At 42.6% G+C, this 20,071-nt stretch overlaps 1 protein-coding gene across 3 annotated transcripts in view; it reads left to right on the top strand.

Annotated features, from left to right (window-relative positions):
• Positions 1-20,071, top strand: part of LOC122426514 (aldehyde oxidase 2) — a 79,460-nt gene that overhangs the window by 47,486 nt on the left and 11,903 nt on the right. For 2 of the 3 annotated variants that reach the window (XM_043445506.1, XM_043445505.1), the window contains exons 24-34: positions 1,163-1,249; positions 1,437-1,628; positions 3,654-3,881; positions 7,414-7,509; positions 10,361-10,489; positions 12,266-12,340; positions 13,068-13,120; positions 15,614-15,728; positions 17,593-17,658; positions 17,772-17,960; positions 18,259-18,426. In XM_043445506.1, coding sequence (XP_043301441.1) covers positions 1,163-1,249; positions 1,437-1,628; positions 3,654-3,881; positions 7,414-7,509; positions 10,361-10,489; positions 12,266-12,340; positions 13,068-13,120; positions 15,614-15,728; positions 17,593-17,658; positions 17,772-17,960; positions 18,259-18,426 — 1,398 coding nt within the window. Of the gene's footprint in view, positions 1-1,162; positions 1,250-1,436; positions 1,629-3,653; positions 3,882-7,413; positions 7,510-10,360; positions 10,490-12,265; positions 12,341-13,067; positions 13,121-15,613; positions 15,733-17,592; positions 17,659-17,771; positions 17,961-18,258; positions 18,427-20,071 lie in introns of those variants that run through there. The other variant, XM_043445507.1, reaches the window with a different exon arrangement.

Genomic DNA, 20,071 nt, shown 5'->3' with positions numbered 1-20,071 from the left:
TAGTTATGAGACTGTTTTAGTACTAGTACTTATTAGGAGGGTTCTAGACTATAAATATTTTGGTAATTAGAGTAATACAAAATATAATTTTAAAAAACAAATAGACTTTTTGAAAAAAGTTTTATTTTTAAATATAATTTTACTTCCAATATTATAATGTGTATGTATCCTCAAAGTTTTGCTTGGTTATTTATTCAGAACTATTCATAAACTAGCATAATAAATGTTTGTGTGTGCATAAGTCCTTCCCAAATCCTTGAAAAGTTTATATTCAACAGTTTAAGAATACCTCTGCTCCCTCACTTATGGTACTGTTTTGCTTAGCAATCGTTTCTTCCTGAAAACTTCAGCCTAGCATTTGTCAAAATTACCATAAATTCTAAACTTGTACATTTTGCTTCATTTCCTAACTTTTCTGATTTGTTATCCAAAATTTCCCTTGTAGTATGAATATGGTAAATGGTTCCATCAATGTATTTATCCTTGTTTTCAAAAAGGCAAAGGAACCAGGGTCAATTCTTTCTTGGTGGAACTACACTAGTGAGTGGTAATTTTTCTTTTCATTCTGGGCTGTGCAAACAAAATGGTCTAGGTGGGAGGAAGGGAGTGGCAACTTTAGAAAAATACAAGGTGCACTCAGTAAGTCCTGGTAGTAACAGCAGCTCACATTCATGCCATCTTTCAAGAGTGACAAAGTGCTTCACTAGCTCAGTAAGATGAGGGCGGTCATTCCTGTGTCCATTCCCCAATCTCCAAGGCTTTCTCATAACAAGAGGCACTTCTATTCCTTCTGACACACTCTGGAATCCCAGAGACTTTCCCACAAGGCGGAAAACCAAAGACTAAATTAGAAGGAAAATCAGTAAAAAGTGAAGAGAATCTTCCAAGAAGAAGGAAGAAGGGGGTAGCAATTAAATGCTGGGAGACAAGCAAGGAGTTTAGAATTCCACACTGACTGTGAAGCCAGAAAATTACACGTTGAAAGAAAAGAGCTCAGCGAAGTTCAGGTCAGAGGAGGTCTTTGTCTGCCAAGCAGTGAAAAACAAGGGACTATCCAGCCGTAGTCCACCATAGAGCAAATGGGAGTGGTCTGCTTGAGCTATGGCTCAAACTTAGCATCAAATTCCAAACATATCGTAAAATGTCCATCATTCGGTGACAGGTGGGATTTATGGACAACGGGCGAATCAAAGCTCTAGACATCGAGTGCTTCATTAACGGAGGGTGCACGTTGGATGACTCAGAGCTGGTACGTATATCAGAAACCAGTACCATCCTGGTTTGTGAACAGAATGCAGAATTTCTGTGTGAGTCTTTGTGGAGCAGTTTCTTCAAATACTTACCTCGTTCCACAAGCAATTCAACACTGTATTTGACTTTTAGAGAAAAGAAAAAAAATGTTGTCCGGTATATGTAAATATCTCCTTTTACTTTAGGTAACAGAATTTCTTATCCTGAAGCTGGAAAATGCATATAAAATCCGCAACCTCAGGTTCCGGGGCCGTGCATGCCTGACAAATTTACCATCCAACACGGCCTTTCGAGGATTTGGCTTCCCCCAAGGAACCCTGGTAACAGAATCGTGCATCACAGCTGTGGCCGCCAAATGTGGCCTTCCTCCAGAAAAGGTAAGGTAGACATCAAAGTCATAACCAAGGCTACTGGAGAATCAGAGGAGGCAGGAAACTGGCTACCCAAGGAAACACCCTGGAAGAGCCACACAAATTAGACCTGGCTCGGAACTCAAGATAAATTAAGGGCTATCTAAAAGAGTTCACCTCCACATGTTGGCCTTCCTCTTTTTGCAACAATTTATTTTCTTCCTTTCTTGTTTTAATTTGTACAAAAGGAATTACTCTTTTTAAAATTCAAAACCATACTGAAGTTATTAAAGTGAAAAGCAAACATCTTTCTTTTTTATCCCCATCCCTATTGGTTAAGGGTTAACATTGTTAACAGTTCTGTTTACTGTTCTAGCTCTTTCTCTGTTTACCCACCCATCTGTATTTCTACATACATAAACATTAACATATGATGGATAGGTGCACTTATATGCATATTTTCAAAATGAGACTATAATAAACACATAATTCTGCCCCTTACCTTTTCTACTTGACAGTATTCCTGGCCATCTTCTCATGCTAGTAGAATGAACTACTTCATTCATTTTCATAACTGGATAGTACTATTATGTGTCTAAATTTATTTATACAATTTACTATTGATACATATTCAGTTTGTTAACCATTTTTTGCTATTTAATTGGTATTGGTACAAATGTACCAAGGTTATATCTTTGCCTTGTTGTGTGTATCTGTACAATAAACTTACAGAAGCAGAATTGCTGGTGCACTTGAAAACTCTTGAGAGGTACTGCCAAAAGAATGCCCTCCAAAAATATTATTTTGTGCAAGATCCTAAAGTGTTCATAATATGTACAATATGCCAGACCAAAGAGAGGCAGCCACTGACAATTGAGATAATTGTTGATAATACTTTTCCAACTCCTCACTCATTCCAAGCAAATCCCAGTCTACTTTTTCCACTTCCATCCCCTGTTTCCCCCAATAGAGACCCTCTGCTGCAGCAAGACTCTCCATGTCTTTGAACTTCTTTGTCATTAAATTCAACAGGGAGGACCACCAGGTCTGTGAACTGTAATTGTTGGGGGTACTTCTTATGTACAGGGGAATGCCTAAATATTGAACAAGGGAGATGATGGTTATCCCAAGAGAAGTCACATAAAGTGTTCTGTGGATACAAAGGAGACAAACATCACACTGGCTTGGTGGAGGGTATGGAGCAGAACTTCCTGGAGAGGATGACACTGGCGTGGCCTTGAAGATATAATAGCACAGAGAATGAAAGGTCATGTGGGCCAGTGGAACACTTGAACAATGAGAGGCAGCTTCATTGTGGCTCCACTTCTTTATCTACAAAATGAGGACAACACGACTCACCTCACAGAGTTCCCACAAGAAATAAATGAGTTAGCATTCATGAAAATGTTTGTTTCCATAAACCGGTAGTATTCCAGTGTAACTGCTATTAATCGTAACTCCTTTATCATTAGAGTGATTGGGGATGATGAAAAACCCTGAGCATATCTCAGTGGGCTCCCCTGCTTCTTTGTCAGATGTTGCAAGTTTCTAGGGCATGACACACCCATATTTAAATACATTTTTTAAAGATTTGACCACACATTCCAAAGGCAATTGGAAGGCTTAGAGAAGATCTGCTATTTGTCAGTAGGTGCAGGGCTCTCCCTCTCTAGAAAAACAAGTCTTCCTTATGACAATAAATCCTTGCTTTAGCATACCATCTACTAACTCTGCTCCACCCTTTGAACCGTGCAGGAAAAAAAAGGATACTCTTCCTCCTTCAGCGCCTCCATCCCACTGCCCTTCACAGATCAGTGAGTACCTCTACTCTGCCCTTTAAGGAGGCAGAAACCCTGATTGGTGCCCTGAAGAAAAGAAATCATGCTTCATTATTTCTACAAAAACAAAGACTGAGCTCAAAGAAAAAGAAACAAAAACCCTGTCTTCTCCCCACTGAAGTGTATGCCTTAGTGGGGAGGCTTCTCAGATCTCTATTTCGCAATCACTTTCTGTCTTATCATAACTAGTGATTCCATTTCTCACTCGCTTCAGATTAGGGAGAAAAACATGTACCGAACAGTTGATAAAACCATCTACAAACAAGCGTTCAACCCTGAGAACCTGATAAGATGTTGGAACGAATGTCTGGACACGTCTTCCTTTCACAACAGAAGAATGCAAGTGGAAGAGTTCAATAAGAAGAATTACTGGAAGAAAAGAGGCATTGCGGTGATTCCCATGAAATTTTCAGTCGGCTTTGTTGCAACAAGCTATCATCAGGTAAAGCTTGCATGTGTGGGTGGTAACCCTCCTGTAGGACACACTTGGCTCTGACTTGGGGAGAATGTCACATTTCCCCGGGGCACTGAGCCCCTCCCCCAGCACCTGGGAGAAGTAAGCAGTCCCCCACCTGCAAGCACTTTCAACACAGCGCAGCAGAAAAACACCTCAGTGGCAGAAAACGGCATCCGCGAGCATGACAGCCAGAGCAGCAAGACCGCCGAGATGGGGCACTGGCCGCACTGACCCCACTGTTCAAACAGGAAACAGGAGTAGGAACTTCCTGTGGTTAAGTGATTCCTGTGATCCGCTGGTTAAGGCTCCGTGCTTCCAAAGCTGGGGGTCCAGGTTTGATCCCTGGTGGGGGAACTAAGATACCATATGCCCAGCAACCAAAAAATAAATAATAATAACTTTTTAAAAGGGGGACAGGAAAAAAATAAAAATAAAATAAAAGGGGGACAGGAGCCCATACGTCCAAAGAGGCAGGAGGAGGCTAACTGTTAAGTCTACAAATCTGGACTGAATCAATCAATGGAGCATAAACGATCCTAGATAGCTGCCAGGGTGGTTTTTCTCTCTGACACCAAGTGTTGTCTTTTCTCCTTCAACTCCCTGACACCAACTGGGTGTCCAGCAATTCAGTTCTGGCACTAACTACCCAGAGTTAGCACAGACCCCAAAGATCAAGAGCCGAGCGTACATACTCTCTCTGTCCAGGCATGCCCCCTCCAGCTTATGGATGTGTTCACCAACCCGGAAGCTCCCAGAACCCTGACATTTGACAAGGAAGGGTAATGGATTCATTACATAGGTATGCTTGATTACATTACTGACCATGGGTGGCTGAACTCAACCTCCAGTTGCTCTCCCCTCCCTGGAGACTGGGAAACAGGGCCGAGAGACGGCACCCTCTGACTGTGTGGTTGATTTTTGTAGTAATGAGCACCCACTCTGAAATTATTTAGACTCCCTCCATGAACCATCCCATGAGCATACAGAAGATGATAAATTCCAAGGGTTTTAAGAGTTCTGTACTAAGAACCAGGGCCAAACACTACATTTGGGGGGGGAGGGAGATTATTATTTTTTTATTGAAGTTTAGTTGCTGCACAATACTTAACAGGTATACGGTATAATGATTCACAATATGAAAGGTTACACTCCATTTATAGCTACTATAAAATATTGGCTATATTCCCCATATTGTATAATATATCCTTGTGCTTCATATTTATTTTTTATTATACCACATCTCCCCTCACTTGTACGGCTCCCATATCCTACTCTCTACCATCATCCATGGGAGCAAATTTCTCATCTTGCTACAAAAAAAACCACCTTTCAATCAAGCACTGACTTTGTCTCCATTTGAAAGGCCTCCAGCTTCCCCACAGAGTTCTAAATTGAGGCACCCAAGAATCATCTGCTTGGGAGTTGAAGTGTGTTATTCCAGGTCAGCTGATGACTCACAAAGCTGGAACACTCACTCTCTCAATTAGGTATGAGAAGCACTGTCCTCAGAGAGAGTCAGTGGGCCCACAGTGAATAAGTACTATTATTAGCACCCACAAGCCTTGATGCTCTGGAGCTGCTCCAAGCCACCCTGGGCTTCTGGGCATCTCCAGACATGAACAGATTAAAGTCCCAACTCCTCCTCCTCCTGGAAAGAAAAATGCCACATTTCCATTCGTCCAATTTAACAAATACGTATTTAGTGTCTCTGTGATTCAGACCTGCTCAGAGTTCTCTACAGCACTCAGAGATGAGCCAGACCAGGGCCCCTCCTCTGAGAGACACTCAGAGAGGAGCTTGTCACGCTAGTGTTCATTCCCCATGGCTGCCGTAACAAAGCACCACGAGCTTGGTGGCTTAAAATGACACATTTGTTCTCTCAGTTCTAGGGGCTAGAACTTCAAACTCCAGGTGTCAGCAAGGCCTTCTGAAGGCTCCAGGGAAGACTCCTTTCCTGCCTCCTCCAGCTTCTGGGGGTTCCTGGAGTTTCTTGGCTTGTGGCTGCAGAACTCCAGTCTCTGCCTCCATCTTCACGTGACCTTCTTATGAGGACCCTAGTCAATGAATGTAGGGTCTACCCTCATCCAGTACGGGTGTCTCTAGTGGCTCAGACAGTAAAGAATCTGCCTGCAATGTGGGAGGCTCAGTTTCAATCCCTGGGTGGGGAAGATCCTCTGGAGAAGGGAATGGCTACCCACTCCAGTATTCTTGCCTGGAGAATTCAATAGACAGAGGGGCCTGGCGGGCTACAGTCCATGGAGTTGCAAAGAGTTGGATATAACTGAGTGACTAACACTTTCACATTTTTTTCACTTTCTAATCCAGTATGACCTCATCTTGACTAATTATACCTTTATAGACTCTGTTTCCAAACAAGGTTACCTTCTGAGGTTCCAGGTGGACATGAATTTGGGGTATAGGCAGGGACACTATTCAACCCAATGCACCCCCATAAGTGCCAAGGAGGGGTGACTGATCCTTCCTAGGGGGAATAAGATGGGTTCAGGGACATTTTCACAGAACAGACCAGGGGTCTGAAGACCAGGGAAGGGGCCAGGAAGAGAGAACCACACCAGCAAAAGCACAGGTCGGCAAGGAGCAGCTCTCAGGCTTGGAAACAAGGAGGGAAAAGACAGCTGAATCTGGGAAAGTTCTAGAGACCAAATCCCAAAGGTCCTCAGATTGTAGTCAGGAGCCAGTTTTCCCTGACAGATGGTGGGGAGCTTTTGTCCACCTTACCCAGTGGTGAACCCCTCTTCCCTCTGATTCTATTCAGTGGTCATTTAGGGGCACCCTTCCCGGGCTCAGTGGTAAAGAGTCTGCCTGTCAGTGCAGAAGCCACAGGAGATGCAGGTTAGATCCTTGGGTGGGGAAGAGCCCCTGGAAGAGGACATAGCAACTCACTGCAGTATTCTTGCCTGGAGAACCCCTTGGACAGAGGGGCCTGTGGGCTACGGTCCATAGGGTCGCAAAGAGTCAGACGTGACTGGGTTACTAAGCATGAGCACGTGCCCAGGCTCCACAGAAGCGTCTGGATCTGCTCTCCCAGGGCCCCTCCGCCACGTCCATTACCTCACAGAACTGCTCACGATGACGACTCGCTCTCCAGCCTGCCTCCCACTACCCATGAGCTGCTTAAGGAAGAACCGCATCTTTTTCATCTCCACACACCAAGCTGAGCACAGGTTGGCACGTAACCTGTGCAACCTGCAATGTTTCAGAAGCTGGTTGAGTGGTCAGCCAGAGAACTGAAGCGGAGAAGAGGCTTTCAAATAGTTGGAACCGATACTCACAACCCCCAAGGTATCCAAAGGGGCTCCCACTGAAACCAGGCTCCTTAGGAATGTTCTCTGTGGGCGACTTCAGCACTTCAGCATCCTACCAGGGGAGCTCTCTCTCTCTCTCTCTCTGCCCCCTGCCACTCCGTGAGCCTGGTGTTTCACCCCCTCGGTTCTGACGCCGAACCTCCCTACACGCTGACTGGCACCAAGCTGTGCTTTCTGTGTTGTTTCTCTAGGCAGCTGCGCTGGTTCATATTTACACTGACGGGTCTGTGTTGGTCACACATGGAGGCAACGAACTGGGACAAGGTATTCACACCAAAATGCTGCAGGTGAGAGAAATAAAATTCATCTCTCTATACGCTGTTGACATGACTGACATTTGGCACTAATTTCAGAGTTAATGACAACCCCCTGTATGCGCACCCTAAGAGCTTCACTATTTAGCTGAAAAACTTCTTACATATTAGATGGAATGGCAAAGGTGGTAGAAATCCACACATGTGCAAACATCCCTGGAGCTTGGCCAGGGTTTATGGACGGAGGTGGTTCTTAGTGAAAGCCTCATTGGTGGGCCTGCAGAGCACTCAATCCTTTGGCCACCTGATGCGAAGAGCTGACTCATTGGAAAAGACCCTGATGCTGGGAAAGATTGCTGGCAGGAGGAGAAGGGGATGACAGAGGATGAGACGGTTGGATGGCATCACTGACTCGATGGACATGAGTTTGAGCAAGCTCCAGGAGCTGGTGATGGACAGGGAGGCCTGGTGTGCTGCAGTCCATGGGGTCACAAAGAGTTGGACACGACTGAGTGACTGAACTGAATTGACAGAGCACTGCTGTGGGTACACATGCAGGTTTATCCAGAGTAGGGGGTTTCTCAACTTTTCTATTTTGAGACCAGTATGTATAATTTTTAAAGTCTGGACAATAATGTTGGGTGGCTAATATATTGTTTTGACCATCAAGGACAAGTAGTTCATCAACTGTCATCATCCTATAATTTTTTAAAGATATTTTAACACACACACAAATACACAAAGTAGGAAGACATAGTCCCAAAAGAAAGAAAGAATAATCCATTAAATTGAATAAATTTAACTGTGAAACTGAAAGGCAGTCAGTCATGTCTCAGACTCTTCACAATTCCATGGACTGTGGCATGCCAGGCTCCTCTGTCCATGGGAATTTTCTAGGCAAGAATACTGGAGTGGGTAGCTGTTCCCTTCTCCAGGGGATCTTCCCTATCCAGGGATCGAACTCAGAACCCAGGTGTCCCGCATTGCATGCAGATTATTTACAGTCTGAGTCGCCAGGGAAGCCCAAGAATACTAGAGTGGGTAGCCTATCCTTTCTCCAGGGGATCTTTCTAACCTAGGGATCGAACCAGAGTCTCCTACATTGCATTCTTCACCAGCTGAGCTAATAGGGATTTATGTATAATTTACTAGATTGTTATAGTGCACATCTGCAACTTTTGACCTTTCAGCCCCTCAGCTCCTTTGGAATACCTCTCCCACACTCTATGTAGTTTTGAAGGATGCCTCAATTCTGGTACCTTTTAACCTCATCCCCCTCCTTGCCCCAACACCTGCCACAGATATAGACACAGGCCCCTGGTCTGGTCAGGCATGGTTCCTGAACCCTGCTGGCTGCAGAGATCAGTCTGGGAAAAAGACATGGCCAAGCAAATCTAATCAGCATCCTTTCCTGGGGTGCTGTGTAGATGCCAGGAGAAAGGAACTATTTTTCCCTTGTGGTTGCTTAGCCACTATGCTATAGGCCAGGGGTTGTCAGGGGCAATTCTGTGCCAAAGATGAAACTCATCTACAGTTAGAAATAACATGACCATTATCATAGAAAGACTGTGAGAGGAACTGAATGAGACCACAAAGCCCCTAGATACAGATATACATGACAATAACTCCTCCATCCTTCCCAGGTGTGTGAACCAATAAATTCCTTTTGGATTTTCATCACCAAGAGTTAATCAAATTGTCCTCTTTTTTTCTCATTTTGTGTCTTTCTGGAAAAATTCAGTCACTGAATAATATTAGTCTGAAGGTTAGCAAGTATGAACAGGTTCATACCTGCAGACATCTAGAAAAAGTGTTTTTGCAAAAACTAAAAAATAATATCAGTCAAAATAATGTTTTTTTTCTTCCTTACCTCTCTTTCTTTCTCATTTCTTCTTGGTTAAACATCTTCATTGCCACATGTGTCCACTAGAGAAACTGGAATGAAAATAACAGAAAAGAAAAAATGAACAGCACATACTAGAGGAGTATAATCAAGTGGAAACAGATAGAAGAAAAGAGTGACATGACATATGTGCTCAGTCGTGTCTGACTCTTTTGTGACCCTGGGGACTGCAGCCCACCATGGGATTTCCCAGGCAAGAATATTGGAGTGGGTTGCCATTTCCTCCTCCAGAGGATCTTCCCAACCCAAGAATTGAACCCGAGTCTTTTGTGTCTCCTGCATTAGCAGATGAATTCTTCACCCCTGCAACACCTGGGGAGCCCCAGAAGAAAAGAAGGAGGAAGCTAAAGTTAAGCTGGGGGCACTTCCCCGGTGGTCCAGTGGCTAAGACTCCATGTTTTCAATGCAGGGGGTCTGGATTTGATCTCTGGTCAGAGAACTAGATCCCACATGCTGCAACTAAGAGTTTGCATGCTGCAACTAAAGGTCTGATGTGCCACAACTAACTAATAAATATTTTTTAAAAGCAAAGTTAAAGTGGGAACTAGGGCAAGAAATAAGACAGGCCCTCACAGTCCTTGCAAGTTCATCTGATACAAGTACCAACAGACTTAAGACCAAACTCTGAATCAGTCAGTTTAATTTCTATCTCTCTTCCTGCCACTGTCACCAAGTAAATCTGAATAAACTCAACTTGGCCTATTCTCTACACATGCAAAATTTAGAAAATAGGAAATCCTTAATATCCTAAGTACACTAAATTTGAATTGAAGAACTGCTGTGGAATAGTACCAAGAAAACACTTCAAAAATTAGCATGAGGTCTTACTAAAAAGTGGTTTTAATTGTTATAAGATGCATTATTTTAGGCTTTAGAGGATATTGTGGATGTAATAAAAATAAATTTTTAATTAAGAAAAAGAATGACTCAAGTCTTCAAAGAAGTTCTTACCAGACTCGAAATTATTTCTTTTTCTCATAGGTGGCCAGCCGTGAATTAAAAATACCCATGTCTTACTTGCACATCTGTGAAACAAGTACAGCCACGGTGCCTAACACAATCGCTACAGCAGCGTCCATCGGAGCAGACACCAATGGCAGAGCCGTGCAGGTGCTTCCTCCCGTCTGTCTTTCCCTGGGTGCTTTCCCCACATCTCTGGTTTTCGTAACTGGATACAGGCACAGTGGTTGGCTTCAGAGAAGTCATCTGTGTCACGGAGTGTAGGCTTGGGATGACCAAAATGCCCGGAGAGTGTGTCAGTTGGACCTAAACTGAGGTGACAAATAGACCCAGAATATAATGACTCCAACACAACAGAAGTTCTTCTTTTGTACGTATAATAGTGCAGAAGGAACGCTGGGTCATTTGAGCACCCAGATTGATGGCAGTTCCTCCATCTTCAACATGTGGCTTTCAAGGTTGCCCAGAGTATCATGAGTGAGCCAGAGAAGGGAAAGAGCATGGGGGAAGACCTGGGAGGAATACAAGTCACTTCCCGTCAGCATCCATCAGCAGAACAGCCTCGGGCAATGTCCAACAACAGGGGAGGCTGGGGAAACCTGGAGCAGTGGGAAACCATGGGCCCAGCTCTGTGGAAGAGGAGATATTGGCAAACAGTCAGTCTCTGTCCCTGGGAGACATAGAAAGATGACATCTGGGTGCCGCATAATGCAGACCTGTGCAAGGCTCCACTGACACACGCAGGTTCTTACAGGCAGGTAGGCAAGCAGAAGCCAGCCAGGGAGACCTGGTGCAATTAAAGTTTCTACATCAGTAAGAATTCTACTATTTCCTTTTTTTTGTACTTATTTTTCTTAACGATGTATAAAAAAGATAAACTTCACTAATTCAGAATAGAATGATGACTTCATATTTCTTAATTCAAAGATCTTACTGCATGTATTTTTGAAATAATATCTATTTTTCATGTTTCTGTTATAAACCGTCCACTTTTTCCACTGGGACACTGAGGGGAGACATATGTCCTTACTCCCAGGACACTGCAATTATGCTACCAAGAAAGACCACTTTCAAATCCATCTTATCATTGTGGAGACATCTCCAAAGGACTCAAAAAATAGACTCATTTTGCTCAGAACAAGTTGGGAAACCTCAAATTCCTGAGATCCAGTTACGTAGAATCAAACACAAAGCAAGAACTCCTCAGTGTGTGTGGTGGTTGTCAGCCCAAACCATGCATTAGTCTGTCTCCTAGGGTTCTAGGTTTCCGTATCAAGAATCAGAAACTTTGTTGATCTAGCTCATTACAAAAACAAATTTATTTTCTCACTTCACACTCATATTCAATGCCTTAACTGCAGTAGTTTAATGGTGGATGGATGAACAGACAGAAGGATAAAAGGATAGACAGAGAGTTGAACAATATTTCAGACCCAAAGGGATACTGGCATATCATTGTTATAGACTGAAAAGCACAAATCTGAATGAAAATAATTTTGTTCCACTGATCGTAATGGCTAAAAAATGAAAAGAAATTTTATCATGAAATTTTCATGAAATTTTTCATTTCATGAAAAAATGAAAGAAGGTTAGGGTTAGGAACAAAGAGGGAAGGAATTAAGAACATGAATATTCTTAGAAAGGGGATCTGAAAGTATAAATTCAACTGAGCCCATGTTTTCACAGGAAATGAATGAGGAAGAGAAAACACTCTCTAACAGAATATGCGCTCCTCGGGGTCAGGAGTGGTGTGATACCATCCCTGAGTTCCCCCTGTGTCGGTGTCAGGCACCTCATAAGCATTCACTGAACTGATCAATTATCCACCAATGTTCTTTCAAGTTTTTTCAAACCCTTTCAATATTCTTTCAAATCCTAACCACCACAGTCTTCTCTAACGAGCCTTCACTTCTTTACTCTTTTAAGAATGCTTGTCAGATCCTTCTGAAACGCCTTGAGCCCATCATTAAGAAAAACCCAGAAGGTGCCTGGGAAGAATGGGTAAGTTCTGCTCTGTCTGTAACTGCAAATGAGAAGGTAGTCCACACCGGGGCCGAGAGTGCTGTGGTAGTGCGTGGTCATCCCACGCGGACTCAGTCCTAGGAGCAGGACGCTGTGGAGAGAGCAGGATTCCCAGGATTGCTTTATGAAATATCCCAGGTGTTAGTAGAGTAAGAGCCAGGAAACAGCATCGCTGAGGGGAGCAACAGAAGTGTGTGAGGAATTACCAGAGACTTACCCTCTCTGCCTGAATAGGAAAGAGGAAAAGACAGCCTTCCTAAGCCGTAAAAATGTGATGCTTTAAGTAGGGAGGGAGAAAACTGAAAAGCCTAACTGTGAATATGCCTCAAGGGAAATGACTTATTTCATCCAACTTAGCAATGTCCTATATCTTATTTCATTAAAACAATTATCTCACACTGGCACACGCATTGGCCAGAGTTCTGACACTTAGAAATGAAGCTGTCAATACATGTGAACTAAGCCCCTATATCACGAAGTGCAGCAAGATTCTATTTTATTTGCTTAATTTAGGTTTCCGAACTCAGTCAGAAGGAGATTGTTAGTATACCAGCCGAGGAGCAAAAATATTAAGATGGGTCCTATTATTGGCAACAAAGCACCAGTAACAATTGTCAAATGTGAATTTTGGTGTATAGAATATTTTCATTTTCCCCTCTCAGATGGTATGTTTATCTTATTCTGACTAAATATGCCCATTCTGCAGATAGAAGCTGCTTTTGAACAAAGAATCAGTCTTTCAGCTACTGGATACTTCAGGTAAAAATTACAATAATGCCTTGACTTGGCTAAGAAAATATGAGGCCATCAAATCACTCTGGCCCTCAGTTCCTTCATTTGTAAAATAAATTTTTATTTTGTGGTCCTTAAGGTTCCTGCTAGGCCCCAAATTCCATGATTTCACATAGGCCTTTGAGCTATGTTCAAAGAAATAGTAAATAATAAAAATACCCCTAATTTGTAAAAATAAATAAATAAATATGAATTGTAACATCTAATCATTATTTACTATTCTTTACTATGAGTAGTAAGAAGATATCATTAGAAATAAGTTGCAACTCAGTTTTACAAATCTCCCTCCCTTTATCATAAAACCTTTCTATTTTGAAGCTCCTTTCTGGACAAGAGAGATGGATAAGATGCTTAATTTTACTTCTGAACTCAATGAGAAGGAAATTGTTATTGTACCAGCTAAGGAGAAAAAATTTTGAATGGGTTCTATTATTGGTAACAAAACAAGAGAGATGGAGAGACGGATAGGATGGTCATCACCACTCATCACTGGTGCAGTGCCTGGCAGTGAAGGCCCTCAGTAGATGCATGTTAATTAAATGAAACACAAAAATAAGCATGTGTGCATGCTCAGTCACTTCCGTCATGTCCAACTCTTTGCAACCCTATGGACAGTAGCCCACCAGGTTTCTCAGTCCATGGGGTTCTCCAGGCAAGAATGCTGAAGTGGGTTGCCATGCCCTCCTCCAGGAGATCTTTCCAACCCAGGAATCGAACCAGCATCTCCTGTGTCTCCTGCATTGCAGGCAGATTCTTTACTGCTGAGCCAACAGGGAAGCACCCACAAAGAGGAGAGCTGATTGTCAAATGCAGGAAGTATTGACATTAGTTTTACAATCAAATGAAACAAACCAACAAACTACACACACACAGAAAATCTCATGAAGAAAGAAGGTAACAGCCAGCCCAATGCCCTGTACATCAGTTCAGTTCAGTTCAGTCGCTCAGTCGTGTCCAACTCTTTGCGACTCCATGAATCGCAGCATGCCAGGCCTCCCTGTCCATCACCAACTCCCAGAATTTACTCAAACCCATGTCCATCAAGTCGGTGATACCATCCAGCCATCTCATCCTCTGTCGTCCCCTTATCCTCCTGCCCCCAATCCCTCCCAGCATCAGGGTCTTTTCCAATGAGTCAACTCTTCGCATGAGGTGGCCAAAGTATTGGAGTTTCAGCTTCAGCATCAGTCTTTCCAATGAACACCCAGGACTGATTTCCTTTAGGATGGACTGGTTGGATCTCCTTGAAGTCCTAGGGACTCTCAAGAGTCTGCTCCAACACCACAGTTCAAAAGCATCAATTCTTCGGCACCCAGCCCTCTTCACAGTCCAACTCTCACACCCATACATGACCACTGGAAAAACCATAGCCTTGACCAGACAGACCTTTGTTGGCAAAGTAATGTTTCTGCTTTTTAATATGCTATCTAGGTTGGTCATAACTTTCCTTCCAAGGAGTAAGCGTCTTTTAATTTCATGGCTGCAATCACCATCTGCCGTGATTTTGGAGCCCCCAAAAATAAAGTCTGACACTGTTTCCACCGTCTCCCCATCTATTTCCCATGAAGTGATGGGACCGGATGCCATGATCTTAGTTTTCTGAATGTTGAGCTTTAAGCCAACTTTTTCACTCTCCTCTTTCACTTTCATCAAGAGGCTTTTTAGTTCCTCTTCACTTTCTGCCATAAGGGTGATGTCATCTGCAATATCTGAGGTTATTGATATTTCTCCCAGCAATCTTGATTCCAGCTTGTGCTCCCTCCAGTCCAGCATTTCTCATGACGTGCTCTGCATATAAGTTAAATAAGCAGGGTGACAATATACAGCCTTGACATACTCCTTTTCCTATTTGGAACCAGTCTGTTGCCCTGTACATAATGAGTTCCAAATTCCTGAGTTCATCTGCCCAACGAAAGGGCAGATCAGCCCTCTAGCTGGGTCCGTCTTCCATGAACAACACATCAAATTACCGGCCCTTTTTCACCAGCCCTGTATTACCGTCAGTCCCTTATGAGCTCAATTAGCACAGTCTAGGGGCCCCTCACAGAGTCAGACACGACTGAAGCGACCTAGCAGCAGTAGCAGTCACTTCCCGGATGCTGGGAACCCTAATAAAAATTAGTTGAGGTTTTCAATGGGCAAATCTAAAACTCAAATCTTAATTCCTCAAGATACAGACACCCTGTGAGGTCCGGAGCGAGTGAAATAGCTTGTTGGTGTCTCCTTTTTTGGCATCCTAACTTAAGCACAAAGAATTTCCTCTTTAAAAATGGAGGCAAATGTTAGGGTTGCTACAACAAGCTAGATTGCAAACACAGGTAGCAGTTTAATTGAGCTGAAAAGGTGGTCACAGTCAACAACAATCAAATAAAATGCTAATGAAAATTTTGGTAACTTTTAAAACAAATCAATATTGTTTGCACCCCCTTCCAAGCTAAAGGACTTTATTTCTTCCATTAGGGGCTACAAGGCCTTCATGGACTGGGAGAAGGGAGAGGGAGACCCTTTCCCCTACTATGTCTATGGAGCAGCCTGTTCTGAGGTTGAAATTGACTGCCTGACAGGAGCCCACAAAGTAAGTCATTTGACAGCTTTCCTCTTGGCAAGTTAGAACAACAACAACAAAATGTGTTTACATTAATAACGCCCTTTCATTATATAATACTTGCACAATAAGAACAAGATTCTTTCAATTCCATGGGAATGTCGAGAGATTCAGCTTCATCCTAAATTTCCACCCAAAAAGAGGTAGTCGAGAAAGAATTGCTCATGACAGCCTAAAATGCATTAAATTTTTTATTCTATTTCAGACAAAATTGCATTCCAAAGTTTTGTGGGGTTGGTTTTTTTTTTTTTTTTTTGTCTTTCAAAAAAAGGATCTATTCCTAAAGGAAGGTCAAGTTACCTATCTCAGTTCAGTTTAGTCACTCAGTCGTGCCCTGCTCTTTGCGACCTCATGGACTGCAGCACTCCAGGCTTCCCTGTCCATCACCAATTCCCAGAGCTTGCTCAAACTCATGTCCATTGAGTCAGTGATGCCATCCAACCATCTCATCCTCAGTCATCCCCTTCTCCTCCTGCCTTCACTCTTTCCCAGCATCAGGGTCTTTTCCAAGGAGTCAGTTCTTCACATCAGGTGGCCAAAGTATTGGAGTTTCAGCTTCAGCATCAGTCTTTCCAATGAATATTCAGGACTGATTTCCTCTAGGATAGACTGGTTGGATCTCCTTACAGTCCAAGGGACTCTCAAGAGTCTTCTGCAACACCACAGTTCAAAAGCATCAATTCTTCCACACTCAGCTTTCTGTATAGTCCAACTCTCACATCCATACATGACTAATGGAAAACCATAGCTTTGACTAGACGGACTTTGTCAGAAAAGTAATGTCTCTGCTTTTTAATATGCTGTCTAGGTTGGTCATAACTTTTCTTTCAAGGAGCAAGTGTCTTTTAATTTCATGGCTGCAATCACCATCTGCAGTGATTTTGGAGGCCAAAAAAATGAAGTCTATCACTGTTTCCCTTGTTTTCCCATCTATTTGCCATGAAGTGACGGGACTGGATGCCATGATCTTAGTTTTTTGAATGTTGAGTTTTAAGCCATTTTTTCACTCTCCTCTTTCACTTTCATCAAGAGGCTCTTTAGTTCCTTTTTGCTGCCATAAGGATGGTGTCATCTGCATATCTGAGGTTATTGATATCAAGTTATCTATCTGACTAGGTAATTTAGTAAACTGTCTTGAATAAATGCTTTAAAAGCATATAGTGATGTGATATCTCCCCAAAGTCAATTATCCCAAAGGTAGTACTGAGATCAGTAGCACCAAAGATATTCCTGAGATCTATCACAGACACGCAGGGCTTTCTGTGGCTTCTCCACAACCTGCGTGCACGTGCCCAATAACACAACACAAGGGCCAGATTAGTGTGATGTTTCTCCAGGAAGGAAGTAAATTGGTCTCAACACTCACCCTTAATACACCCAAGATCTTACAAATCCCCAAATTCATACATGCCACTGTGGCTACATGATTTCCTCAGTAAAATGGCAATAATACCAGCTAGAGCAAACCACTATGAGGATTAGATGAGCTCATGATTTTAATAAAATCGCAAATCCAGCTTCAGAATCAGATGAACAATTGGGCTTATTTATTTACTAAGTGATACCCAGACGCACCCACATATCATGGACTTTAAAGTCACTTAAGATAAACCAAAACTATGAATGCAGAAGACCTTCTGGGGTCATCAACAGTCCTCCTAGCACTAAATTTGAAGAGCTTGGTAGATGTCTTACCACCTCTAATGTTGATGGGGTTCCATGTAGTGCTAATCAACCAGCAAGAGTCCTGGAATAAATTGGGACCATTTGAATAAACCCTAAAATAGTATTTTTAATTCAAGTTTTTACAGTCAGGTAATTTTAATTTTGGCAGAAAATCAGAACAGACATCGTCATGGATGCCTGCTGCAGTCTAAATCCGGCCATCGATATTGGGCAGGTAGGTGCTGCCCGATCTGGATGGATGTCATTTCCTGAGAGTCATTGTGGGGTTGGTAAAGGCCTTCTGAAAAGCACACAATATCACAGAGCCTGACATTTTTCCCTCTTCAGGTTGAAGGTGCATTTATTCAGGGAATGGGCTTTTATACCACTGAAGAGCTGAAATATTCCCCAGAAGGTGTCCTGTACTCTCGAGGACCAGATGAATACAAAATTCCAACCATCAGCGATGTCCCAGAGGAGTTTAATGTCTCCTTGTTGCCATCATCACAAACTCCACTAACCCTCTATTCATCCAAGGTAAGCATTCAAATCTACAACTACACAATGTGCTTTTAAAAACACACACACTACCTTTCTTATCTAACAACTACTTAACCCACACAGGATTTTTAAACTTCAAGTGATACTAGGATTTCTAAGAGTACACAAGTTTCACTCAGTCAGTAAGTCAGTCAGTCAACAATTATTGAAAATTATTGTATGTAAGATGCTGTGCTAGGATTTGGGGATACAGTGGTGAAAAAGACCTGCCCCTAACCTACAGTGGCTGATGGTCTAGTGTAGAAGCCTCTAAAACAAATGTGCTTCCTTGCAGGGCCTGGGGGAGTCTGGGATGTTCCTGGGGTCATCCGTGTTCTTTGCCATCACTGATGCTGTGGCTGCAGCTCGCAAAGAAAGAGACATAGCTGAGGACTTCACAGTGAAGAGCCCAGCGACTCCAGAATGGGTTCGAATGGCCTGTGCAGATCGGTTCACAGAGATGGTATGGAATTACTGTTTATTTTCCTAAAAAGTGATTTTTCTATATCTTGCATCTTAGACTACTCAGGTAAATTATAAGATTATATATAAATCTTATATATAAATTATAAAAAATGTATAAGCTATAAAATGTATATCATATTATAAATTATATATAATTTACTCAGGTAAATTATAATCAGATTATAAGAGCACATTATAAGATACAAGCTCATCAAGATGATAAAAATACTCACACAAATACCTTTTAGTATATGTAGTAATTTAAACTTTATGAAAAGCACTTCCCCATGTTATGTAACTTAATCATCTGGGCAATCTTCAAGTAGGATAATTTATGATGCTTCAGAAACAAACAGCTAAATGTGAAACAACAGACCGTTTTCACCAAACCATTCTAAGTATTCCCTCCCTCTATCCTACCTAACCTATCCAATTCTTCAACAAAAACAAACACACAAAAAATAACCCAGGTCATGGAGAAGTATTTGATAATGTCACTTTCCACGTCCCCTGTACAAACACAGAGTACACCCAGTCTGTCCTTTATTCAGGAAACATGTGGTCTCATGTCCCGCTGATGCTTTTCTACTTCATTTCATTTCACAGCAGTGCCTCCCAGCCCAGGGGTGGGGATTTGGGAGCCATCTGCTATACACACATGCACACAGCAATGCCAGCCTACTGACTGGGGCAGACACGCGATGTTGGGTGGGTCATTGGTTCCACCCTGCACTGATTTCCTCATAGCTTCCTTACATCAATGGTAAGGGTAGTTCACACTGACTAAATATTTTACAGATTATCTCACTACTCTACAGCTCCTACAACTCTATCAGGTAACTACTATGACTTTCTTCATTTTACTATTGAGGAAACTGAGGTATAGTAATTTACCCAAGGTCAAGATTCAAGCCCAGACCATCTGGCTCCAAAGAAGTAATAATTGCCTCCTAGAGAGAAAAGAACTGATTCTCTACTTCTTTTTTTTTTCATTTATTTTTATTAGTTGGAGGCTAATTACTTTACAATATTGTAGTGGTTTTTGCCTCTCTTCTTAAAAGAAATGTGTTTTCATAACTATATTAAAAGAAACCCAAATACTTAACTGACCTCCTCAAAACAGCCAGCCATAGCGTGAAAGAACAAAGTGACCCAGGATTTAGGAATATTACTTAAAGGGATGTGTCATAACTACTCATTTCCTTCCCCTGAGTGATCCAGTCCTCTCCCCATCTCCAAATCTGACTCAGCATTTCTTGGACTCCAATAATACTGACCATCCTGGATTTCCCTCCATCTCCCAGAGATGGTTCTGCCCCTCAGGCTGACCCTCAGCCAATTGCACTGTCCATAGAAAGAATTCCAATCATCTGCCTGGGGCCAGTCCCTCCTCAGATGGTCAAGGCCAGAGACCCTGCCCTCCTCCACCACAGGAACTCCTCCGGCTGATCTGGCCTGGAGAGCTGTGTCTACCCATTCACAACAGCACCAGTGACACGAACCTGCAGAACCATGTGACCTCCACTCCCCAAAGCACAAGCATTTCTGACCTTTAGACAGAAGTTCTCCATCACCTTTTGCAGTAGTAAATATCCTTTTCTGGAATGGGGCAGATTCAGGTAACCAAAAAAACACAATAGAAG

The sequence above is a fragment of the Cervus canadensis genome, chromosome 24 (assembly GCF_019320065.1).
Source record: "Cervus canadensis isolate Bull #8, Minnesota chromosome 24, ASM1932006v1, whole genome shotgun sequence".
Lineage (NCBI taxonomy): Eukaryota > Metazoa > Chordata > Mammalia > Artiodactyla > Cervidae > Cervus > Cervus canadensis.
This window is presented reverse-complemented; position numbering and strand designations above follow the sequence as displayed.